Here is a 27,265-nt window from a genome sequence, read left to right on the forward strand (position 1 = left end):
CATTGAGTCTATAGGAAAAGCCAATAGTATTAAGAAGGGATGAGGTGTTGCTTAATGAGGTGCTTGCTCAAAATGCTTAGTGATATGCTCCAATACCCTTCACTACTTTCTCATATCCACATATATCCCAAGCCAAAAGTCAAAGTCGGCCCCACCGAAATTTTCTATCCGGCGCCACCGAGTTCAGTTGACATAGCCACTGCCATAAACCCTAATATTTTCGGTGTCACTGATAGGGATCTCAGTCTCACCGAGATGGGATTGTAATCTCTCTGTTTCCCTCCGTAACGTTTCAGTGAAACCGAGATGAGCGATCGGTCCCACCGAGATTGCAATGTAAACTCTCTGTTTCCCTTTCGTAACACTTCGGTCCAACCGAGATGAGCGAATCGGTTCCACCAAGTTTGCCTCACCAACTCTCTATTAGTCCATTACCAAAATTGTTCTCACCGAGTTTGTGTAATCGGTCTCACCGAGATTACGTTATGCCCTAATCCTAACAAAATCGGTCCCACCGAGAATCCTAACATTCACATTTTGAACTAAATCGGTCTGATCGAGTTTCATGATTCGGTCCCATCGAGTTTGCTGATTTGTGTGTAACGGTTAGATTTTGTGTGGAGGATATTTATACCCCTCCACCCACTCTTCATTCGTGGAGAGAGCCATCAAAATATGCCTACACTTCCAATACATATTTTCTGAGAGAGAACCACCTACACTTGTGTTGAGGTCAAGATATTCCATTCCAACCACATAAATCTTGATCTCTAACCTTCCCCAAGTTGCTTTCCACTCAAATCTTCTTTATACCAAATCCAATCCTATGAGAGAGAGTTGAGTGTTGGGGAGACTATCATTTGAAGCACAAGAGCAAGGAGTTCATCATCAACACACCATTTGTTACTTCTTGGAGAGTGGTGTCTCCTAGATTGGCTAGGTGTCACTTGGGAGCCTCCGACAAGATTGTGGAGTTGAACCAAGGAGTTTTTAAGGGCAAGGAGATCGCCTACTTCGTGAAGATCTACCCTAGTGAGGCAAGTCCTTCGTGGGTGACGGCCATGATGGGATAGACAAGGTTGCTTCTTCATGGACCCTTCATGGGTGGAGCCCTCCGTGGACTCGCGCAACCATTACCCTTCGTGGGTTGAAGTCTCCATCAACGTGGATGTACGATAGCACCACCTATCGGAACCATAGATAAAAAAATCTCCGTGTCACATTGCGTTTGGTCCCTCAAACTCATCCCTTTACCTTCATATGCAATTGTTTTACATTCCGCTGCTATACTCTTAGAATTGCATGTGTAGGTTGATTGCTTGACTTGTGCTATGTTGGTGAAATCTGCCAAGAACTAAAATTGGGAAAAGGCTAGATTTTTATTTGGTCAAGTAGTCTAATCACCCCCCCCCCCCCCTCTAGACATACTTTTGATCCTACAAGTGGTATCAGAGCTTTGATCTCCATTCTTTGATTTCCATATCTTTTGGTTGTCATAGCCTTGGTTTCACAACCTAGGAGAGTATGGCGTCTAGCGAGGGAAATTACCACCGTAGAGGTCCTTACTTTCATGGTACAAATTTTGCTAGTTTGAAGCATAAGATGAAAATGCATATTCTTGGACATAACCCTGCCGTTTGGGCTATTGTGTGTATTGGCTTGCAAGGTGAATGCTTTGATGGGAGAGAACCAAATCGTGAAGCTACCGCGGAAGAGTTGAAGATGCTACAATACAATGCTCAAGCTTGTGATATTCTCTTCAACGGATTGTGCCCCGAAGAATTCAACAAAATCAGCCGTCTTGAGAATGCAAAGGAAATTTGGGATACTTTGATTGATATGCAAGAAGGTACTGACTCCGTCAAGGAATCCAAATTGGATGTGCTTCAAAGTCAACTTGACAAGTTCAAAATGAAGGATGGTGAAGGTGTCGCTGAAATGTATTCTAGGCTTGCTCTCATCACAAATGAGATTGTCGGCTTAGAAAGTGAAGAGATGACCGAAAAATTCATCATCAAGAAGATCCTAAGAGCCTTGGATGGAAAATATGATAACGTGTGCACATTGATCCAAATGATGCCCAATTACAAATATCTCAAGCCAACAGAAGTCATTGGAAGAATTGTTGCTCATGAGATGTCACTCAAGTATAAGGAAGAGCATCACAACAAGTCAAGTGGTGCTTACAAAGCCTCATGTGATGCTCCCACATCATCAAGCGAGAAACAAACCTTCAATGAAGAATTGAGCCTAATGGTAAAGAACTTCAACAAGTTCTACAAGAGTAGAATCAAAGAAAGAAGTTCCAAGTCAAGGTCCTACAATGACAAAAGATCTTCTAGTCGTGAGCGTAATTGCTACAATTGTGGAAGACCCGGACACTACTCCAATGAGTGTACGGCTCCCTACAAAATAAGAGAAGATTCTCCCAAAAGAAGAAGGAGAAGAGAAGAATCACCACCAAGAGAAAGGAGGAGTAGAGATGATCATTATGAACGAAAACCCTCTCAGAGAAGCAAGGATTTGGAAAGGAATGAAAAGTCATCAAGGAGCTACACAAAAAGAAGACATGAAGCTCATGTTGGTGAATGGGTATCCGGCTCCGACTCTGACAATCACTTCGAAAGAAGTTATCACTCCGACTCTGAATATACTCAAGATGAAGGTGTTGCCGGTCTAGCACTTGTGTCAACCAATTCCTATGACATATTTGACTCACCAAATGAAGGAATTGGAAGGTGCTTCATGGCCAAAGGTCCAAAGGTAACACATCCCGAGTATGTTGATTTCAATAGTGATGAAGATGATTTGCTAGGTGATGATGATTTACTTGTTGACAACTCTAGTGATGAAAACTATGATGAAACATCAATTAATCATGCTAATCAAGATAAAACGAATGATGATGATAAGAAGGAGATTGAGCGTCTAACTAAAGAACTAAACACGTTTAAGTTAGCTCATGAAACTACCTTGGAAAATCATCAAGAACTTTTAAAGACTCATGACAAGCTATGCTTTGAAAAGCTCAACCTTGAGTAAGAGCATGAGTTTTTAAAGGCAGTCAATGATGATCTTCGCAAGAAAAGTTCTTCTTACATTGCCAAGCGTTTACTCTTGTCTACTTACATGCCACAAGTTAAATCTAGCAATAAGAGCAAGAAAGATTCTTCATCTAGTAGTAACAACAATCATGCTAAATCCAATATTGTTGCTTCTATTAGTTCTCTTGATTCCACTAATGATTCTCTTAGCCAAGTTACACTTGAGCAAGAAAATAACTTATTGAAGGGAATTATAGAGAAAGGTGTTTACAAGAGCCTTGCCGGGAGTAAGCAATTTGAGGAAATTGTACGCAAGCAAGGAAGACACCGGAAGAACCAAGGTGTTCATTTTGAACGAAAGTTCAATGCCAATGGAGTTGAGTGGGAAGAAGATCAATACCCCAAGACGAAGTTTGTTCCTCAACAAGAGAAGTATGATCCTACTTCTTTCAAAGGGACACAAGCTCAAGATGATCTTCCACCACAAGACCAAAAGCAAAAAGGCAAGGACAAGCTTCAAGAGGAGATTGATGCATTTGAAGAAGCACCCAAGGCCTTGGTTAAGTGGGTTCCCAAGACCACATCAAATTCTACTTCATCAAGTACAACTACAACTCCAAGGATTCCCATCAAGATGGTGTGGATCTAGAAGAAGAAGAACTAGAGAGTTCTTGAGGGTGACTCCGCCAACATACTTCACTCTTATCATTTTGGCAAGGACAATTGCAAACAACTTCCATATCTTACACTAGTTCAAGGAGTCACAAACCCTCTTGTTGGTAAGACAAGGGACAAGGTAACCTAATGCTTTAATGGACATCATCTTGTGTATGCATCACTCTATGTCTATGGATATCCTTGTTTGTTCCTTGTGGGACTAACCCATGTAGGTATTGAAAGTGCAACTCACTCCAAAGGATTGCTCCAAATGATCTACATCAACATTGAGCATCTACATCTTCAACACCTACATGAAGTCATCATTGACAAAACCCAAGGTTAGTTCATCCCTCTTAGGGGGGATATCATATCTACGGGGAGCTTTACTCTAACCAATTGAGCTAAAGCAACTCTAATGGTGTGAACACAACAATGCTTTATGTAAAAGTGGTAACCCCACTTGTGCTTAAACGATGAGTATGACCTATGATCAAATGTTCTCATTTGAATCCTAAGTTAATATACTCATATATAGATGACCTAGTCATCGCCAAATTGCTTGATAGATGCTAGAGTGTTTGTGCATGCTTTGTCACATATCTCATTTGCCATATTATTGTGTGAGCATGTTGGTTGCATACTTTACCCATTCGAGGACATCCATTTGTTGCTTTGATTGTTTGGCCTTTTTCTCTTTTGCCAAATGGATGGACAAGAATGCCTAAGAACTCTCTCTAGCTATCTATGCTTTCCTCGTCTCAAACTCTATTCATGCTACATCACAAAGTTTGATCAAGTCAGATTCGAACCACTCTGTATGAGGAGCACTCGGAGTTCCCGATTCGTCATAGACTTAAACCTCCAAAACCTCTTTGTGCATCTCGGTCTGACCGATTCATCCTTTTCGGTCCTACCGAGTCACTAAGTTGATCTAGGGTTTTCAATCTCGGTGCAACTGATTAGAGCCTTTTGGTCACACCGAGTTGTAGTAACTGCTTGCACTTTTGCATCTTGGTGCCACCGAGTCATTCCACTCGGTCACACCGACAGGGTCAGGTTATATATACCGATGGGCCAAAATTTGGAAAATTTTCCGAACCTCCTCGCCCGCGCATAACCTACTCTGCCTCCTCGGGTCTCTGGATCGTCCTCTCGTCACCAGCAACCTCCCGCCGCTGGTCTCCGCCGCCGTCAACAGAAATCTTCACCGTTGTTGCCGCCGTAGCAAGTTCGTCGCCGAACTAGGGTACGAACTTGATCATTGTGCTAATCCTTAACTCCGATTCTTAGCACATTGCTTTGCCATGATCTTTGCCACGATTGAAATCATCCTGTCCAGCGAAAACATCCCCTAGATTAGTTTTGATTTGAAATTTTAGCGTTAGGTCTCCGCTAAATTCATCTCGGACCAACCGAGTTGTAGAAATCGGTCTCACCGATTTTGGCTTAGGCCAGAGCACACGCATTTTCGGTCTGACCGAAAATTGCAAATCCATGTGACCGAGTTCAATTCTCTGTGAAACCCTAGCGGTCCTGGTGCCACCGAACTGTGACTCGGTCTGACCGAGTTCACTAGTTTAGGTTCCAAAAACTGCTTCGGTATCACCGAGTTTACAAATCGGTAGATCCGGAATGCTTTATGTGAAGAACTAAAACTAAGTTTTTGAGTCAATTGTTTTGCAAAACTCATGTACTTTGTGATGCTCATCTACTCTACCTCATCTATAATCTATTCACAGGGTCTGCTGACAATTTGCCTGCACAATGTCTGACCAAAGTGATAGCCAGAACAAGTCTGAGGAGCAGGTTCAACTGAGTGCGGGCACTAGTCCCTCCAGTTCATCTGATGATGGCAGCAGGAGCACACCAAGTAACTTGCCAAAGGAAACCACCAGAACAAGAAAGAAGAAGACCTCGGATTCAGAGGATGAGGATTATGTGGCTGTTGAGGAAGAAGTCGGCTCCAAGAAAAAGGTGCTGAAAAAGGAGTATGGCTCAGCTAGTCAAGCCAGGGATGCATAAGAAGGCACAAGCAAAGAGAGTCCCCATGTCTAAGGCCAGAGCATCCACTGCTGAAACCTCCAAGCTATATGAAGAGGCAGTTGGAGAAGGCAAGAAAAGGAAGGAAAGGGTCAAGAAGACCACTGCCAGAGTGCTTGGCAGATCATCAATTATGAGAGATAATGATGAAGAGGAAGAGGATGCTGCACCAGCACCCAAATCTCAAAAGCTCATGGGATATGCAATCAGATCAGGGGCTGCTCCATCTAAGCCCAAAGCTGCTCCCAAGGCAGCTGCTCCAGCTCAGAAGCCCAAGAGAAGCACTAAAAACATTTCTGCTAAGGAAAAGAACAAGGCCCCAGTGCCTGAAGATGTTGAAGAAGATGAAACTCAAGTGCTAAGGAAGTTGAAACCCAAGATCCCTGACCACAATAATGCACATCCAGTTGCAGAAAACATGAAAATCAGGAAGGATGCAGGATTGAGACTATGGAGAGAGTCTGATCCATATGCTATCAGGAGAAGAACTGCTGTGGACTACGGGTTTCACACTAAGGAACAGCAGGAGTTCTATGAGACAGTGTTGCTTGAAAAGAAGCCCATTTGTGTGTGATATGAGATGGGTAGACCGGGAGTACATCCAGAAGAATGAAGATCACTATCCTGGAGTGTATGACAGTTTTAAGGCATGTGGAGTTGATGAATTCGCCGCACAAAAGCTCACCAAGTGGAATGATGAGCTGATCATGCAGTTATACTCCACTGCCCATTTCTATCCAGATGGGAAGATTGTTTGGATGTCTAAGGGTACCAGGTACCAGTCATCTGTTGATGAATGGGCTTAGTTGATCAATGCCTCAAAAGAAAGTGAGGATGACTTGGATGTATATGCTGAGAAGAAGAAAGACCACAACACAATGGCCAACATGTACAAGGAGATCCCAGATGCTGCTTTGGATACAAACAAGTTTGGATCTGTCCACTACTTGTTGTCTGGTCTACCTACCATCAACTGGATATTAAGGCACACACTGCTACCCAAGTCAGGTGATCACAAGATGATCAGAGGACATTCCATCAACTTACTGCACATATTTGATGTCCCACAGAAGTTCAAGGTCATGAGTTTGATTGTTGAGACAATCAAGAGGACTGCTGCTGACCAAAAGAGAAGTTGTGGGTATGCCCCACAAATTCAAGAGCTCATTAACTCAAAGATGGGCACAAGCACATATCTTTTGGATAAGGAGCACCTTCCCATATACCCTGATTTTGAAGACAACACCGTGCTGATGGATGAAAATGAACCATCTTCAGCTCAAGCACATGAAAAGAGAGAGAAGGCTAAGGCGGAGAAGGCTGCAAAGATGCCAACAACAGAGGAGGAATCTCGGGTATTCTTGAAGAACAAGCAAGACCAGCTTAGATATCTGATCCAATCCACCCTGAGGATTGAGAAGGGCTTGGCCACCCTGACCAAGAACTAGCAGAGCTTGGAGAGAATTGTTGAGCAGAAGTTCTATGATCTGGATGTCAAGGTAACTGAGATCCAAACTGCAGTTGAGCAGCTACAGGAGGAAGCAGAGGAGAAGAAGGGCAAGTCCACTACTGATGCTTTCAAGAGAGTGCCACGAGGTCCAAGGTCTGCTGCAGTGCATGTGATAGATACTCGAGCTTTAGTGTCAGCACTCGCAGCCACAGCTCCAGTGCCACCTCCATCACCCACTCCATCAGCTCCAACTACTTCAACGAAAGCCTTCGTCCTTGGAGTTCTCTCTACACCACCTCCCGAAGATCAAGCCAGAGAGTCGCTTAGCACTATGAATTTTTGAACTTTTTGGTAACTTGTTGCCAAAGGGGAGAAAAATGTATAGATCATAGGCTTCGAGAGAGAGTGTGTGTTGGTTTTTATCTCTCTTGCTTATTTGGTTTGTTTGAAACTTTATTGAGTGCTTGTGTGAGATACTTTATGTCCTTGTGAGATACTTGTTGATCATGTGGTTGATCATATGCTACATTAATGTTTGGTTGAATGATGCTATCCTTTACATTCCTTATATGATCATTCACTTGCTTGGTGATGAGTGCATGCTTTTAATCTCTATCATTTTGAGCGCTCCACCAAGATGTATGTGACATGGAAGAGTAACCCATGATCCTAATCGATTGTGCATTTGCATTCAAAAGCAAATTTTAAATAATGCACAAATCTAGGGGGAGCTCTTGCTTATCACATACTTCTCAAAGCGACGATGTCTTTTCAATCTTATTTATCATTTGTCTAAGCTTTGATCTATATGTTGTCATGAATTACCAAAAAGGGGGAGATTGAAAGTGCAACTATCCCTGGGTGGTTTTGGTAATTCCTAACAACATATAGCTCATTGAGCTAATGCTATTCCAAGATGAATATTTCAGGAAAGCTCAATGGTTGGCATGGCATGGATTAGAAAGTGGACCCGTCAAAATGCTAAGGATAAGAGATTGGCTCAAGCTCAAAGCACAAGACTCTACATTTTATATTTTAGTGATCCAAGATCACATTGAGTCTATAGGAAAAGCCAATAGTATTAAGAAGGGATGAGGTGTTGCTTAATGAGGTGCTTGCTCAAAATGCTTAGTGATATGCTCCGAAACCCTTCACTACTTTCTCATATCCACATATATCCCAAACCAAAAGTCAAACTCGGCCCCACCAAAATTTTCTATCTGGCGCCACCGAGTTCAGTTGACATAGCCACTGCCAGAAACCCTAATCTTTTCGGTCTCACCGATAGGGATCTCGGTCTCACCGAGATGGGATTGTAATCTCTCTGTTTCCCTTCATAACGTTTCGGTCAAACCGAGATGAGCGATCGGTCCCACCGAGATTGCAATGTAAACTCTCTGTTTCCCTTTCGTGACACTTCAGTCCAACCAAGATGAGCGAATCAGTTCCACCGAGTTTGCCTGACCAACTCTCTGTTAGTCCATTACCAAAATCGGTCTCACCGACTTTGTGTAATCGGTCTCACCGAGATTACGTTATGCCCTAACCCTAACGAAATCAGTCCCACCGAGTTGACATGTCGGTCCACCGAGAATCCTAACGTTCACATTTTGAACTAAATCAGTCTGACCGAGTTTCATGATTCGGTCCCACCGAGTTTGGGTGATTTGTGTGTAACGGTTAGATTTTGTGTGGAGGCTATTTATACCCCTCCACCCACTCTTCATTCGTGAAGAGAGCCATCAGAACATGCCTACACTTCCAATACATATTTTCTGAGAGAGAACCACCTACACTTGTGTTGAGGTCAAGATATTCCATTCCAACCACATAAATCTTGATCTCTAGCCTTCCCCAAGTTGCTTTCCACTCAAATCTTCTTTCTACCAAATCCAATCCTATGAGAGAGAGAGTTGAGTGTTGTGGAGACTATCATTTGAAGCACAAGAGCAAGGAGTTCATCATCAACACACCATTTGTTATTTCTTGGAGAGTGGTGTCTCCTAGATTGGCTAGGTGTCACTTGGGAGCCTCCGACAAGATTGTGGAGTTGAACCAAGGAGTTTGTAAGGGCAAGGAGATTGCCTACTTCGTGAAGATCTACCCTAGTGAGGCAAGTCCTTCGTGGGCGACGGCCATGGTGGGATAGACAAGGTTGCTTCTTCGTGGACCCTTCATGGGTGGAGCCCTCCATGGACTCGCACAACCGTTACCCTTCGTGGACCCTTCATGGGTGGAGCCCTCCATGGACTCGCACAACCGTTACCCTTCGTGGGTTGAAGTCTCCATCAACATGGATGTACGATAGCACCACCTATCGGAACCACGGATAAGAAAAATCTCCGTGTCAACATTGCGTTTGCTCCCTCAAACTCATCCCTTTACCTTCATATGCAATTGTTTTAAATTTCGCTGCTATACTCTTAGAATTGCATGTGTAGGTTGATTGCTTGACTTGTGCTATGTTGCTAAAATCTGCCAAGAACTAAAATTGGGAAAAGGCTATATTTTTATTTGGTCAAGTAGTCTAATCACCCCCCCCCCTCTAGACATACTTTCGATCCTACAACATCAAAAATACCAAAAAAATTATCTTATTATCTTTATCAGATGTCACTTTTGCAAGTGACCGTGAAGGGATTAACAACCCCTTTATCACGTTGGTTGCGAGGTTCTTGATTGTTTGTGCAGGTACTTGGCGACTTGCGTGTAGTATCCTACTGGATTGATGCCTTGGTTCTCAAAAACTGAGGGAAGTACTTACGCTACTTTGCTGCATCACCCTTTCCTCTTCAAGGGAAAACCAATGCATGCTCAAGAGGTAGCAGACACCACTCTCCAAAAGGTAATAGATGGTGTGTTGATGATGAACTCCTTGCTCTTGTGCTTCAAATGATAGTCTCCCCAACACTCAACTCTATCTCACTGATTTGGATTTGGTGGAAAGATGATTTGAGTGGAAAGCAACTTGGGGAAGGCTAGAGATCAAGATTCTTGTGGTTGGATTGCAATATCTTGGTCTCAAGACATGAGTAGGCGGTTCTCTCTCAGAAAATGAATGCTAGAAGTGTAGGCACGTTCTGATGGCTCTCTTCACAAATGGAGGAAGGGTTGAAGGGTATATATAGCCTCCACACAAAATCTAACCGTTACACACAATTTACCAAACTCGGTGGGACCGAATACTCAAACCTGGTCAGACCGATTTAGTTCAAAATGTGAACATTAGGATTTCGGAGGGACCAACATGACAACTCGGTGGGGCTGATTTCATTAGGGTTAGGGCATAATGTAATCTCGGTGAGACCGATCACATAAACTCGGTGAGACCGGTCACATAAACTCAGTGAGACCGATTTCTGTAATAGGCAAATAGAGAGTTAGTCATGCAAACTCGGTGGGACCGATCGCTCATTTTGGTGAGACCGAAACGTTACGAAAGGGAAATAGAGAGATTGCATTGCGAACTCGGTGGGACCGATCGCTCATCTCGGTTAGACCGAAACGTTATGAAGGGAAATAGAGAGTTTGCAATCCCATATCGGTGAGACTGAGATCCCTATCAGTGAGACCGAACTTATTAGGGTTTCTGGCTATGGCTATGTCAAATGAACTCGGTGGCTCCGGATAGAGCAAATCGGTGGGGCCGAGTATGACTTTAGGTTTAGGACATATGTGGATATGAGAAAGTGGTTGAGGGCTTTGGAGCATATCACTAAGCATTTTGAGCAAGCAAGCCATTAAGCAACACCTCATCCCCTTTTAATAGTATTGGCTTTTCCTATGGACTCAATGTGATCTTGGATCACTAAAATGAAAATGTAGAGTCTTGAGCTTGAGCCAATATGTGTCCTTAGCATTTTGAGGGGTCCACATTCCTAGTCCATGCCATGCCAATCATTGAACTTTCTGAAATGATCATCATGAAAAAGCATTAGTTCAATGAGTTGTATGTTGTTAGGAATTACCAAAACCACCCAGGGATAGTTGCACTTTCAGGATCGTTATTTTCTGACCTTCACAGAGGATTTGAGAAGATATGGGTATATCTACTTAATGAAACATAAGTCTGAAACATTTGAAAAGTTCAAAGAATTTCAGAGTGAAGTGGAAAATCAACGGAACAAGAAAATAAAGTTTCTATGATCTGATCGTGGAGGCGAATATTTGAGTTACGAGTTTGGTCTTCATTTGAAAGAATGTGGAATAGTTTTGCAACTCACGCCACCTGGAACACCACAGCGTGATGGTGTGTCCGAACGTCGTAACCGTACTTTATTAGATATGGTGAAATCTATGATGTCTCTTACCGATTTACCACTATCGTTTTGAGGTTATGCTTTTGAGACAGTTGCATTCACATTAAATAGGGAACCATCTAAATCCATTGAGACAACACCATATGAACTGTGGTTTGGCAAGAAACCTAAGTTGTCATTTCTTAAAGTTTGGGTTTGCGATGCTTATGTGAAAAAGCTTCAACCTGATAAGCTCGAACCCAAATCGGAGAAATGCGTCTTCATAGGATACCCAAAGGAAACTATTGGGTACACCTTCTATCACAGATCCGAAGGCAAGATTGTAACACCCACAATGTGGCTATATCTCCCACGTGTTGGGGCACGACTTAGAGGCATAGCCGCATGGTAGTTTTGTCGCAAGAGGGGTAATCTTCACACAATCCCATGTACTGAATAAGAAAGGGATAAAGAGTTGGCTTACAATCGCCACTTCACACAATACATAAATAATTTATACATCATCCAAATACACTCAAAGACCGACTACGGCCAAATCCAACAGAAAAGGAAGATAAACCCCAAATGGTAGATCCCCGATCGTCCCAACTGGGCTCCACTACTGATCATCAGGAAAAGAAACGTAGTAACGACCCAGATCCTCGTCGAACTCCCACTTGAGTTCGGTAGCATCACCTGGACTGGTATCCTCGGCACCTGCAACTGTTTGGAAGTATCCGTGAGTCACGAGGACTCAGCAATCTCACACCAGCGAGATCAAGACTATTTAAGCTTATGGGTAGGAGAAGGTAGTGAGGTGGAGCTGCATCAAGCACTAAGCATATATGGTGGCTAAGATACGCAAATAAGAGCGAGAAGAGAATCAACGCAACGGTCGAGAAGCTAGAAGTGATCAAGAAGTGACCCTGAAGCTACTTATGTTCAAGCATAACACAAGACCGTGTTCACTTCCCAGACTCCGCCGAAAAGAGACCATCACGGCTACACACATGGTTGATTCATTTTAATTAAGTCAAGTGTCAATTTCTCTACAACCGGATATTAACAAATTCTCATCTGCCACATAACCGCAGGCACGGCTCTCGAAAGTTTATACCCTGCAGGGGTGTCCCAACTTAGCCCATCACAACCTCTCACGGTCAACGAAGGATATTCCTTCTCCCGGAAAGACCCGATCAATCTCGGAATCCCGGTTACAAGACATTTCGACAATGGTAAAACAAGACCAGCAAAGCCGCCCGATGTGCCGACAAATCCCGATAGGAGTCGCACGTATCTCGTTCTCAGGGCACACCGGATGAACACTACGTACGGCAACCGAAGATACCCCAAGTTGCCTAGGGCGGCACCACAAGTGGCTTTGTTTAGGACCAACACTCAGAGGAGCACTAGCCCGGGGGTTTAAAATAAAGATGACCCTTGAGTCCGCGGAACCCAAGGGAAAAGGCTTAGGTGGCAAATTTTAAAACCAAGGTAGGGCCTTGCTGGAGGAGTTTTATTCAAGGCGAACTGTCAAGGGGTTCCCATAACACCCAATCGCGTAAGGAACGCGAAATCAAGGAATATAACACCGGTATGACGAAAACTAAGGCGGCAAGAGTGGAACAAAACACCAGGCAAAAGGCCGAGCCTTCCACCCTTTACCAAGTATATAGATGCATTAATTAAATAAGAGATAATATGATATCCCAATATATCCATGTTCCAACGTGGAACAAACTTCAACTTCACCCGCAACTAGCAACGCTATAAGAGGGGCTGAGCAAAAGCGGTAACATAGCCAAACAACGGTTTGCTAGGAAGATGGGTTAGAGGCTTGACATGGCAATATGGGAGGCATGATATAACAAGTGGTAGGTAGCGCGACATAATGATAGAGCGAACAACTAGCAAGCAAAGATAGAAGTGATTTTGAGGGTATGGTCATCTTGCCTGCAAAGTTCTCAGAGTTGTCGAAAGCTTGATCCTCGTTAGCGTACTCAACAGGTTCCTCGGTCACGTACTCGTCTCTCGTCTCTACCCGAAGCAAGAACACAAGCAATGGAACAACAATCAATCACAGTGCAATGCACAAGCAACATGATGCAATACATGGCATGATATGCAAGATATGATATACAATGCATATGCGTGCTCCGGAAGGGAAAGAATGATCAAGACATCAACTTGGCAAACCAAGTATGCTGCTGGAAATATGAGATGATTTCTGTTGAAATCGATATAAAGATCACCGGAAACGGATGCACGGTTTGCAAATGACAAGCAACATAAGAATGACGCAAATCTGCGATTAACAGCATGATAGCACTTAGAATGCAACAAGGAACTAAGCTACTGCACTCCAACATAGCAACAAAGCATATGGCAGTGATATACAAGAGATGCATGACAAAGCATGAACACTGAGCTATGGCTAAATCACACCAGAACAGGTTCAAACAAGCATGGCAAAAGTGCAAAAGATATCAGCTTCACAGACTTAGTGAAAATACTAACATGTCAAAAACAACATCAGGAAGCAATGTTTAGAGCAAGCAAACAACATGCTACAGGAACATATCGTGGCAAACAAAAGCATGACATGATTCTACAAAATGCATAGAACAAAAGTCCCTTACTGAACATGAGCCAAAAAGGCACCGAATATATGATGGCACCCATGTAAACATAGCAAGTTTAATTAACAGTTTCAGACTTAGAAGAAAAACAGAGCATGGTATAAACAAATTCATGATAGCAACTTTGCAAGCTCATGCCACTCACCACAAAGCATTAAATGACAGTATAAGCATACCAGTAGCAATAAGACATGTTCATGAAGCTAACCATGACACGATCAAGTTAATAGGATGCATGGATCACTAGCAAAACACATGGCAATTATTGATTAACATGTTAACAAACTGCTAGGAACATTTTATAGCAAAAGTAGAGCAAGAAAATGACATGCTAGAGCACTCCATAATTTCAACCAGGGGCATGAACGGATAGATCATAACCGCATGTTCAAAAAATCCTTACTGAAGTATCTCAAAATAAGCATGAATCTCATGGTAGCATCAAGTTTACATGGCATCAAAATAACAGCAGGAAAAGGACTTAGCAAAATCCTATGTCCCTGAAAACAGCAACATTATGAAGCCTAATTTGCATGCTTGTGCTAGTCACCACATAGACCCCCAAAAAAAGACTTGCACCTATGTAAAGATGGAATGATGTAGTTCAAAACACATGTAGATCTCATGCTCATAGAATGCACACATCAAATGCAACAAAAATGACAATTCACCATGTTCTGCTAAGCACCAGCAGTTAACATTTTATAGCACTCTTGCAACAATGAAAATGGCATCATAATGGACAGTAACATGCATAGAAATGCTGCTAACATGAAGATCTCAACGATACGAACATTTTGACATATCATATGCATGATTTGGAGCACCGAGCATGGAGATGTAGCATGAGGAAGTAGGCATAAAAATAACAGGGACTTCGAGAGAAAAATGGAGTCAACCTCACTAGATCAAGGGTTTGAGGGCGCGGACGTCGAGGTTCGTCGGGGAGTCGCCGTACTTGGCCGGAGAGGAGGAAGGAGATGACTGGAGCAGGGGAAGGAGGTCGGAGCTGCGGTGGTCGCCGGCGCCGGCGGATCCGGGTGGCGCGGGCACCGGCGAGCAAGCCAAGCGGCGGCACGGCGAGCGGCGGATCCGGGCGGCGCGGGCAAGCCGAGCGGCGGCGCGGCGAGCGGCCGGCGAGCGTTGACCAGCGCGGGGAGGCGCGGGCACCGCGCAGGCTTCTGGGGCCTGCATCGTGCCTGGTGGGCTGGCAGCACGAGGCGGGGCGAAGGACACATGGCGGCTTCCTACTGGTGCGGGCGCGGTGGCGGGTTTCATCCGGTGATGGTCGGACGTGTCCTGCAGCGCGGAGGGGAGATGGCTGGGTTTGATCCGCGAATTTTCGGGGAGGGGCACATATTTATAGGTAGATGCAGGTAGGAGTGTCTAAATGAGGTGCGGTTTTCGCCCACACGGTCGTGATCCGACGATGGAGAACATGGAGGTGGTTTAGATGGGTAATTGGGCTGTTTTGGAGGGGTGTTGGGCTGCAACACTAAGAGGCTTTTGCGGTTACCCAGTTAACCGTTGGGGCATCAAACGGCCTCCAAATGGAACGAAATTTGACAGGAGGTCTACCGGTGGTGTACCAAGGCCACTTGACAAATCTCGGCCCATTCCGAGAACGTTTAACTCCCGCTCACGAAAAGAGCCAAAAAGGGGCGCATCGGGTGCATGTGGGAGTGTTGGATTGCGAAACAGACAACGGGGAAAATGCTCGGATGCATGAGACGAACACGTATGCAACTGAGATGCACATGATGACATGATATGAAATGCAAAACGAAGACAAAAACCCAACCACGAAGGGAATCTCATAACATAAAGCCGAAAATGGCAAGAGTCGGAGTTATAAATATGGGAAGTTACATCCAGGGTGTTACAAAGATATTCGTTGCTAAGAATTGATCCTTTCTAGAGAAGAAGTTTCTCTCGAAAGAAGTGAGTGGGAGGAAAGTAGAACTTGATGAGGTAATTGTACCTTCTCCCGAATTGGAAAGTAGTTCATCACAGAAATCAGTTCTAGTGATTCCTACACCAATTAGTGAGGAAGCTAATGATGATGATCATGAAACTTCAGATCAAGTTACTACCGAACCTCATAGGTCAACCAGAGTACGGTCCGCACCAGAGTGGTACGGTAATCCTGTTCTGGAGGTCATGTTACTAGACCATGACGAACCTATGAACTATGAGGAAGCGATGATGAGCCCAGATTCCACGAAATGGCTTGAGGCCATGAAATCTGAGATGGGATCCATGTATGAGAACAAAGTGTGGACTTTGGTTGACTTTTCCGATGATCGGCAAGCCATAGAGAATAAATGGATCTTCAAGAAGAAGACTGACGCTGATGGTAATGTTACTGTCTACAAATCTCGACTTGTTGCGAAAGGTTTTCGACAAGTTCAACGAGTTGGCTACGATGAGACCATCTCACCAGTAGCGATGCTTAAGTCTGTCTGAATCATGTTAGCACTTGCCGCATTTTATGATTATGAAATTTCGCAAATGGATGTCAAAACTGCATTCCTTAATGGATTTCTTAAAAAAAAGAGTTGAATACGATGCAACCAGAAGGTTTTGTCAATCCTAAAGGTGCTAACAAAGTGTGCAAGCTCCAGCGATCCATTTATGGACAGGTGCAAGCCTCTCGGAGTTGGAATATATGCTTTGATAGTGTGATCAAAGCACATGGTTTTATACAGACTTTTGGAGAAGGCTGAATTTACAAGAAAGTGAGTGGGAGCTCTGTAGCATTTTTAATATTATATGTGGATGACATATTGTTGATTGGAAATAATACAGAATTTTTGGATAGCATAAAAGGATACTTGAATAAGAATTTTTCAATGAAAGACCTCGGTGAAGCTGCTTATATATTGGGCATCAAGATCTATCGAGATAGATCAAGACGCTTAATTGGAATTTCACAAAGTACATACTTGATAAAGTTTTGAAGAAGTTCAAAATGGATCAGTCAAAAAAAGGGTTCTTGCCTGTGTTACAAGGTGTGAAGTTGAGTCAGACTCAATGCTCGACCACCGCAGAAGATAGAGAGAAAATGAAAGTCATTCCTATGCCTTAGCCATAGGTTCTATCATGTATGCAATGTTGTGTACCAGACCTGATGTGTGCCTTACTATAAGTTTAGCAGGGAGGTACCAAAGCAATCCAGGAGTGGATCACTGGACAATGGTCAAGAACATCCTAAAATACCTGAAAAGGACTAAGGATATGTTTCTCGTTTATGGAGGTGACAAAGAGCTTGTCGTAAATGGTTATGTCGATGCAAGCTTTGACACTGATCCGGATGACTCAAAGTCAAAAACCGGATACGTATTTATGTTGAATGGTGGAGCTGTAAGTTGGTGCAGTTCCAAGCAGAGCGTCGTGGCGGGATCTACGTGTGAAGCGGAGTACATAGCTGCTTCGGAAGCAGCAAATGAAGGAGACTAGATGAAGGAGTTCATATCCGATCTAGGTGTAATACCTAGTGCATCGGGTCCAACAAAAATCTTTTGTGACAATACTGGAGCAATTGCCTTAGCGAAGGAATCCAGATTTCACAAGAGAACCAAACACATCAAGAGGCGCTTCAATTCCATCCGCGATCAAGTCAAGGAGGGAGACATAGAGATTTGCAAAATACATACGGATCTGAATGTTGCAGACCCGTTGACTAAGCTTCTTCCACGAGCAAAACATGATCAGCACCAAGACTCCATGGGTGTTAGAATCATTACTATGTAATATAGATTATTGACTCTAGTGCAAGTGAGAGACTGAAGAAAATATGCCCTAGAGGCAATAATAAAGTTGTTATTTATATTTCCTTATATGATGATAAATGTTTATTATTCATGCTAGAATTGTATTAACCAGAAACTTAGTACATGTGTGAATACATAGACGAAATAGAGTATCCCTAGTATGCCTCTACTTGACTAGCTCGTTAATCAAAGATGGTTAAGTTTCCTGACCATAGACATGTGTTGTCATTTGATGAACGGGATCACATTATTAGAGAATGATGTGATGGACAAGACCCATCCGTTAGCTTAGCATAATGATAGTTAAGTTTTTTTTGCTATTGCTTTCTTCATGACTTATACATATTCATCTGACTATGAGATTATGCAACTCCCGAATACCGGAGGAACACCTTGTGTGCTATCAAACGTCATAACGTAACTGGGTGATTATAAAGATGCTCTACAGGTGTCTCCGAAGGTGTTTGTTGGATTGGCATAGATTAAGATTAGGATTTGTCACTCCGAGTATTGGAGAGGTATCTCTAGGCCTTCTCGGTAATGCACATCACTATAAGCCTTGCAAGCATTGTGAATAATGAGTTAGTTGCGGGATGATGTATTATGGAACGAGTAAAGAGACTTGTCGGTAATGAGATTGAACTAGGTATGATGATACCGACGATCGAATCTCGGGCAAGTAACATACCGATGACAAAGGGAATAACGTATGTTGTTATTGCGGTTTGACCGATAAAGATCTTCGTAGAATATGTAGGAACCAATATGAGCATCCAGGTTTCGCTATTGGTTATTGACCGGAGATGTGTCTCGGTTATGTCTACATAGTTCTCGAACCCGTAGAGTCCGCACGCTTAACATTCAATGACGATTTGTATTATGAGTTATATGTTTTGGTGACCGAAGTTTGTTCGGAGTCCCGGATGAGATCACGGACATAATAAGGAGTCTCAAAATGGTCGAGAGGTAACGATTCATATATTGAAAGGTAGTATTCTAGTATTCGGACATCGAAATGATTCCGAGTGTTTCAGGTATTTTACCGGAGTACCGAGGGGTTACCGGAACCCCCCGAAAGAAGATATGGGCCATATAGGCCATAGGAGGGAGGCTAACCAGCCCACAAGGGGTTGGTGCTACCCCACAAGGGAGGAGGCCGAATTGTTTTAGGGAAGGGGGCGCCACCCCCCCTTCCTTCTCCTACTCCCTCTCCTTCCCCCTTTCCACCTCCAAGAGAAGGAAAAGAAGGGGGAGAATCCTACTAGGACTAGGAGTCATAGTAGGACTCCCCCCTTGGCGCGCCCCCTCCTGGCCGGCCGCCTCCTCCTCCTCTCCTTTATATACGGGGGTGGGGGGACCCCAAAGGCACATCAATTGTTCTCTTAGCCATGTGCGGTGCCCCACTCCATGGTTTACTCCTCCGGTCATAGCGTTGTTGTGCTTAGGCGAAGTCCTGCGCGGATCACATCACCATCACCGTCACCACGCCGTCATGCTGACAGAATTCCCCCTCGACCCTCTGCTGGATCAAGAGTTCGGGGGACGTCATCGAGCTGAACGTGTGCTAAACTCGAAGGTGTCGAACGTTCGGTACTAGATCGGTTGGATCGTGTAGACGTTCGACTACATCAACCGCGTTTACCTAATGCTTCTGCTTTCGGTCTACCAGGGTACGTGGACACACTCTCCCCCTCTCGTTGCTATGCATCTCCTAGATAGATCTTGCGTGATCGTAATTTTTTTTTGAAATTGCATGCTACCTTCCCCAACAGGACAACCCCAGGTCAGACAGCTCAGGCAACAAGCAGATCCAACTCGATCTGTACTGCGTCTTGGACCGTTACTTCCGTGAGAAGAACGACAAGGGCGCCTAAAAGGGTAAGGGCAGTTGTGGATGATTTCTTCATAGCTAGTATACATAGGTAAACATGCCAATTTTTGGTTGTCCGATGACATGTTCTAATATAATACATGTTGCATGAGTTTGTATGAATTTAATGTGTGCTAATTGTGGTGTCCGATTGTGTGAAGAGAAATTTAAGACGTGTCCGGTGAATGTCCGCGGATAAATCCGAAACGCGTGTGTGGGTATTTGAGGCACGGGATTTGCCAAGTCGGCTGTAGACGGTCCATCGTTCCTCTTCCTTCCGGCGCCTCCAAACCCTAGCCCGTTGAGCCAGCCGGAAGAAGCGGCGAGACATTATGGGATGGGCCGCGCGGTTCCTGACTGCGGTCTCATTCCTCGCCTTGGGCGTCCTCTTCGCGCCGGACGCGCTCTTCGGCGGCGCCCCCGGCCGCCCAGCCGCCGGCGTCGCGGCGGCGAGGCTGGCCCATGTACTCTGCTTCGCCACCGCATGGGGGGCCGCGCTCTGGGTCACCTTCATCGGCGGCATCGTCATGTTCAAGTAAAAAAGTTTGCGCCGTCTCAGTTAAATTTCTTAGCCTCGCGTGTGTGGGAATTCATCTAGGCTTTCATTGCCTTCATTATTATTGCGTTTACTCGGTACTTACATCTTACATGTTCCCCATTTGTAAATAGCTTCAGAATTTAGGCAGTTTTGGGTGCCTCCCGTTGCATTTGGTAGGTTTCCACTATGCTCAAATGCAATTTCTTTGGGACAGGCAACACAAATTTTGAGATAGGACCCATACCTTCTCAGCAATTCATCTCACCTTCTACAACTTATGTTTTTACAATATCATCCATTTATGCATGCTTGCTAGCACAAAAACTATTAGCAGAACATCCAAAGATATTTAATCCAACGGAAGGAACATACACAGCTTGTAAACTGAAGACATTTGATTGTTCAGTATCTAGAGAGATGTAGATCTCCTATGAAGCATTAGCCACAAGCCTGTAACGACTGTGGTTACCCTTTACTACTAGAACATCTGAATTTTGAAAGCGCCAACGCTATTCAGCTTTTACAAGAAAGTTGGGTTGTTTACTTGATCCGTAAGATGCATTGTCAGAGCAATACATTAGATGCACTTAGAATGCTATATCGTTTGCTGGATTGTTGAACTCTGTGCCTTCATTGTTGTGAGACCTGCAATCATAAGCAATTGATATTGTTTTGATCTAATCTCCTGGATAATGAAGGCATTTGCCAAGGCACCAGTTCGGGAGTCTGCAGGGGAAGATGTTCCCAGCATACTTCATGTTGATATCGGTGTGTTCAGCTATATCGGTTGCAGCATTTGCATACCTCAACCCATGGAAGACAGCATCAACTGTTGAGCGTTACCAGCTTGGTTTCCTTCTTGCTGCCCTCGGTTTTGACCTGTCCAACCTTCTGGTCTTCACCCCCATAACTATCGAGGTCAGTCCTTTACGTACTCATTAGTCAATTGCGACGATTAGTGAAGTTTCATTTTATAGTCATATGTTGTTTAATGTCATAAAATATTGGTACATCTGTGATGACACACGGTCTTGGATTAACAGTTCCGTACAGAAATCACAGGCACATCCGGATTTCTGTTAGTGTTTGTAATAATATCATCGGTAGTGAACAAAAGTAACATGGTGGTTACCCCGCAAAAAAACATGGTAGGCCTTCGCAGCCTCGTAGGCGATGCTGTTCTCGTACAGAGAATCATAATACATGGTGACACGGACTTGGTTGTGTAGTATATGTTTTTTTTGTGGGTGTGTAGTATATGTTATACGGCCTGTGAATCATACTGGTTGCTGGAAACAGCTATAGTGTGTGGTTTAAAGTAGTAACCGTTCAGGGGGACTGGATCCTTGCCATGAGCTCAGAAGAACCTATGCTGTATGCAGCTGTTGATTCACAGTAGCAACTTTGCTCGTCTTGCGCAGATGATGATGAAGAGGCACAAGATCGAGAAGGATCTTGGCATCGGTGGTGAGGTGGGACGGTCAAGGAATGCCGAGTTGGCAAAGACAAACCCTGCACTCGCAGCGATGAACAAGAAGTTCGGGATGATCCACGGGCTGTCGTCCCTGGCAAACATCATGGCATTCGGCAGCCTGGCCATGCACTCGTGGTACCTAGCGAGCAAGCTTGAGTTGTGACTGTTGAAAGTTAAGTGATGAGTCCATGTAATGGCCTTTCTTCTCAGCTGGTGACAGGAGCTTATAGTCTAGGCTGTCTACAGCTAAAGAAAGAGTAGTGTGAAAACTTTGCATCTGATGTTGTGACTTGGGATAATAATGTACAGAGTGCAAGGAGTGTCTAGCTGTTTAATAATGTGCAGGAGCGCAGAAACTCTGCTAGAATCAGTTTATCTTTTACAGATGATGATCTGCGTATGAAACGGGTGTAAACTGGTATTGGCCACGAATGGTTGAAGATGGTGCTATAGCAAATGACATTCCGAAGGAATTTGCAAAAAAAAAAAAAAAACGATGGACACATCTCAGTAGCACACAACCAGGGGATGATGTAAACCATGAACGGCTGGCAGGGGCTCCGTTCGTAGATGGCACCTCTGCTTTTTGCTTTTTTCTAATCCTGCATGCAAGCTTTTTCTATAACAAAAAAATATCCCTCTCTTTATTTACGATTCAACCAGCATTACATCACTTAATAAGAGAGGGATGAGCTCGCTAGGAGGCTCAACGAAAAAATTATTACAAGAAGGGCCCTTGGCCAAATTTGCTAATTCATGAGGAATTAGTCTCTCTAGGACTTTGCACAAATTAGGTATGAGGAAAGTTGCATGCGTTTTTTTTTTGACTTGCTGACCATAGAACAATCATTCTATGGTATTTTCATTAATATAAAAAAAGTTATTTACAACAAGGCTAGCAAGCAGAAGTTCAACCAATACCAGCTCTAGGAAACATCATATAGCGTAAAATTAAAGAAAACTATCTATCCGGCTCTGAATCTTGTTGGCCTTGGACATTTTAGCTCTGTATTGAGCTCTGATCAGTCCTTCCCGCATGTGGTACTTCCAGCCTTGGATATGAGCAGCAGCTTGTCTGAAGATCTTGTCATTGCGCACACACCAAATGCCCCAACTGCTTGCCAATATGATATCTAGTGCAATCCCGCGAGGAAATTCATTTATAGTCATACAAATCTCATCAAAGGCGGATGTGCCTCTCTTTTTATCATTGACAATAACATGATGAAGTTCACTTATAGTCATACAAATCTCATCAAAGGTGGATGTGCCTCTCTTTTTATCATTGACAATAACATCCCAGCAGCTGAGAGCAAATGGGCAATCCCAAAATAGATGTAGAGCAGTCTCATCCACTTGATCACTACATAGTACATAGTTATAGGATTGAAGATGCATACTTTTCCTTTTCAAAAGATTCATTGTGTTGATTCTGTCATAAAGAAGGAGTCGTAGGAATATCTTGTGCCTAAGCATGGCCGTAGTTTTCCACAGAGATTTCAGTAAATGGTGACATGTGGATGGCCCCACTAGGCATTTATACATCTTCATCGAGGAGTAGGCACTTGTGTTCCATGTGTAAACCCATTTGTCTTGCTGGTTACTCTTGGGTATGCCCTGAATCATAACGTGCATGTGTTCAAATTGCCTATGTGCTTCCACAGTAAGTGGTCTGTGGTACATGGATGCTGGGTCTTCGTTCTAAAAAACTTGCTGAAGGGCGGTATCTTTATTGATTGCAAAAGAAAAAAGTTTAGGGTATAGATCTTTCATCTTGCCCTGCTTCCAGTTGTTAGACCATGGATAGATGGTATCACCAACACCAGGTTGGCATAGGGCATTGTCCTTGTAGATTGGCAATAGCTTCAAGATAGATTTCCACCAGAATGATCCCACCATTCTGCCCCCTGGCAGTCATGTGGTGTAGTATGCTTCCCAGATGATTTTCACCCATGGTGTATCCTCTCTATTCAAAAACTTGTGAAGGAATTTCATGAGAAGTGCCTTGTTGTGTGTAGCAATATCAATAATTCCCAGACCCCCATGACTTTTTGGTTTGCATACTTTGTCCCATGCAATCATGGGTTGCCCCTTTGCTTCAGTTCCAAATTTCCTCCAGAAGCAGTTCTTCAGGTATTTGTTGATTTGCAGAACGACAGTTTGTGGAATAGTGAGAGTGCTCATATAGAAAATGGGCATGCTGGAGAAAACTAACTTAATCAATGTAAGTTTGTCTCCAATGGATGACATGGTGGAGCAGCCCTGCAGTCTAGTGTCAATTCTCTTCAGAAGGGGGAAGTAATCTTCTACTCTGAGCTTGGCGATAGACAGTGGTAGCCCCAGATATTTCATTGGCAGACTCCCAATTTGACAACCAAGGAGGGTAGACAACTCCAACATCTTGTGTTCAAGTGTATTGATAGCAATCATTGTTGATTTTGAGTAATTAACTTTGAGACCAGTGTAAGCTGCAAAATGAAGTAGCAAGTTTTTGACATGGAGCAGTTGGGTAAGCTCAGCTGGCAGTGCAAGAATGGTGTCATCAGCATATTTAATGATTGGGAATTTTGGGCAAGATGTATGATGTAGAGGTGAAGTAATGAGAGCGTTATGCATGGCCTCATTCATCATGGTTTGTAGAATATCTGCTGCCAAAACAAATATGAGGGGATATAATGGATCTCCCTGCCTGACTCCTTTTCAGCAAAGGAATTGTTTTCCAGGCATCCCATTAAGGAGGACAGAAGAAAAACTAGTGCTATAAATCTGCTTAATCCATTGAATCCATTTGTATCCAAATCCATATGCTGCTAAGATCTCAAATATAGTATCATGGTTGAGCATATCAATTGCCTTTTCAAAATCCAACTTCAATAGAATAATCTCCTTTCTAGAGTGATGACATTGATGTATATATTCATATGACCATGCCAAGCAGTCCCGGAGGCATCTATTATTAAGGAAGCCATATTGATTTGTGTGAATCAATTTGGGCATGACCTTTTGCAATCTGTTGGCAAGAAGTTTTGTGAGGATTTTGACAGTGCAATTAAGCAAAGAAATGGGCCTAAATGCACTAGCAGAGTCTGCAGAGTTGATCTTGGGTATCAGTGTGATGTAGCAGTAGTTGATGCTCTGGATATTGACCTTGCCAGCACAGAAATCATTAATAATTTGTAGAAGTCTGGAACTATAATGTCCCAACAATATTTGAGGAAAGATGCATTAAAGCCATCTGGTCCAGGTGATTTGTCACTAGGCATTTGTTTGATAATTGCATCAATTTCTTCCTTGGTGAATGGACTTTCTAAATCTTGTAGATCATTGGATGGATGAATCAGTTGATGCAGCATTAATGGGTTGTCTGTGTTGTTGACAATGCCTAATCTCTCTTTGAAAGCCTTGCATAAAATGGTGAAGGAAATATGCCCTAGAGGCAATAATAAAGTTATTATTTATTTCCTTATATCATGATAAACGTTTATTATTCATGCTAGAATTGTATTAATCGGAAACATGATACATGTGTGAATACATAGACAAACGGAGTGTCACTAGTATGCCTCTACTTGACTAGCTCGTTGATCAAAGATGGTTATGTTTTCTAGCCATAGACATGAGTTGTCATTTAATTAACCGGATCACATCATTAGGAGAATGATGTGATTGACTTGAGCCATTCCGTTAGCTTAGCACTTGATCGTTTAGTATGTTACTATTGCTTTCTTCATGACTTATACATGTTCCTATGACTATGAGATTATGCAACTCCCATTTACCGGAGGAACACTTTGTGTGCTACCAAACATCACAACGTAATTGGGTGATTACAAAGGTGCTCTACAGGTGTCTCCGAAGGTACTTGTTGAGTTGGCGTATTTTGAGATTAGGATTTGTCACTCCAATTGTCGGAGAGGTATCTCTAGGCCCACTCGGTAATGCACAGCACTATAAGCCTTGCAAGCATTGTAACTAATGAGTTAGTTGCGGGATGATGTATTATAGAACGAGTAAAGAGACTTGTCGGTAACGAAATTGAACTAGGTACTGAGATACCGACGATCGAATCTCGGGCAAGTAACATAGCGATGACAAAGGGAACAACGTATGTTGTTATGCGGTTTGACCGATAAAGATCTTCGTAGAATATGTGGGAGCCAATATGAGCATCCAGGTTCCGCTATTGGTTATTGACCGGAGACATGTCTCGGTCATGTCTACATAGTTCTCGAACCCGTAGGGTCCGCACGCTTAAAGTTCAGTGACGATTAGTATTATGAGTTTTTGTGTTTTGATGTACCGAAGGTAGTTCGGAGTCCTGGATATGATCACGGACATGACGAGGAGTCTCAAAATGGTCGAGACGTAAAGATCGATATATTGGACGACTATGTTTGGACACCGGAAAGGTTCCGGAAGGTTTCGGACATATACCGGAGTACCGGGGGGTTACCGGAACCCCTCGGGGGGCTTAATGGGCCTACATGGGCCTTAATAGAAATAGAGGGCAGCAAGGGGAGTGTGGGGCATGCCCCCCAAGGCCCAAACCGAATTGGTTTAGGGCAAGGGGGGTCGGGCCCCTCTTTCCTTCTCCTCCTCTCCCTTTCCTTCCCCCTCTCCTACTCCTACTAGGGAAAGGAGGAGTCCTACTGATCATTGATCTCTTAGCCGTGTGCGGTGCCCCCCTCCACCATAATCCACCTTGATCATATCGTAGCGGTGCTTAGGCGAAGCCCTGCGTCGGTAGCATCATCATCACCGTCACCATGCCGTCGTGTTGATGAAACTCTTCTGTGAAGCTTTGCTGGATCGGAGCTCGCAGGACGTCATCGAGTTGAACGTGTGCAGAACTCGGAGGTGTCGTGCGTTCGGTACTTGGATCGGTAGGATCGTGAAGACGTACGACTACATCAACCGCTTTGTGCTAACGCTTCCGCATTCGGTCTACGAGGGTACGTTGACACACTCTCCCCTCTCGTTGCTATGCATCACCATGATCCTGTGTGTGCGTAGGAATTTTTTTGGAATTACTACGTTCCCCAACAAATGGCAGCTTTGGAATGATGATCATGATGTTCCATCCCCTCATCATCTCTGATCATGGAGATACTGTTAAATATGTGCTTGATTGTGGCTTTAGCCTGAAAGAATCGGGTGTTTGCTTCCCCCACTTTAATGTTTCTGATGGTGGCCCCCTGCTTCCAGTAAATCTTTTGAAAAGATAGATTTTGTATCAAGTGATCTTTAAGGATCTGTCTGCCCGTTGATTCTTCAATGTAGAGTGGCCTAAACTCTTCCAAAGTATCATAAACTAGGATGACCTCATTAATATTCTTGATGATAGTTTTTAGATTAGAGATATTTCTGGACCAATTTTTAAGCCCCTTTCTGAGCCTCTTGAATTTAGCAGAGATGATCTTGGCACCGTCAGTTTCAAAGACCCATTGTTCCCAGATATCTTTGACCACCTATTTAAATCGATTGTGTTGCAGCCAATAATTCTCAAATCTGAAGATTTTGGATTTGGGTATAGTGGTTC

General features: G+C 43.6%; 1 protein-coding gene across 1 annotated transcript; it reads left to right on the plus strand.

Moving 5' to 3' along the window:
• The first annotated feature begins 19,939 nt into the window (after positions 1–19,939).
• Positions 19,940–22,115, plus strand: LOC125551339 (uncharacterized). Its single transcript, XM_048714528.2, has 3 exons — positions 19,940–20,249; positions 20,951–21,170; positions 21,674–22,115. Exons 1-3 carry the CDS (start codon positions 20,047–20,049, stop codon positions 21,887–21,889), a joined length of 639 nt encoding a protein of 212 aa, XP_048570485.1. The 5' UTR covers positions 19,940–20,046; the 3' UTR covers positions 21,890–22,115.
• The last annotated feature ends 5,150 nt before the right edge of the window (positions 22,116–27,265 follow it).

Source organism: Triticum urartu, chromosome 4A (genome assembly GCF_056163025.1).
Source record: "Triticum urartu cultivar PI428250 chromosome 4A, HENAU_Tu73, whole genome shotgun sequence".
In the NCBI taxonomy this organism is placed as follows: domain Eukaryota; kingdom Viridiplantae; phylum Streptophyta; class Magnoliopsida; order Poales; family Poaceae; genus Triticum; species Triticum urartu.

What these genes read in the sequence shown, in the direction of transcription:
- LOC125551339 (XM_048714528.2), top strand. Translation starts at nt 20,047, where the DNA reads ATGGGATGGGCCGCGCGGTTCCTGACTGCGGTCTCATTCCTCGCCTTG. An exon ending in GGCGGCATCGTCATGTTCAA is followed by an intron (nt 20,250 to 20,950) that starts GTAAAAAAGTTT and finishes TGGATAATGAAG; the next exon opens with GCATTTGCCAAGGCACCAGT. An exon ending in TCACCCCCATAACTATCGAG is followed by an intron (nt 21,171 to 21,673) that starts GTCAGTCCTTTA and finishes CGTCTTGCGCAG; the next exon opens with ATGATGATGAAGAGGCACAA.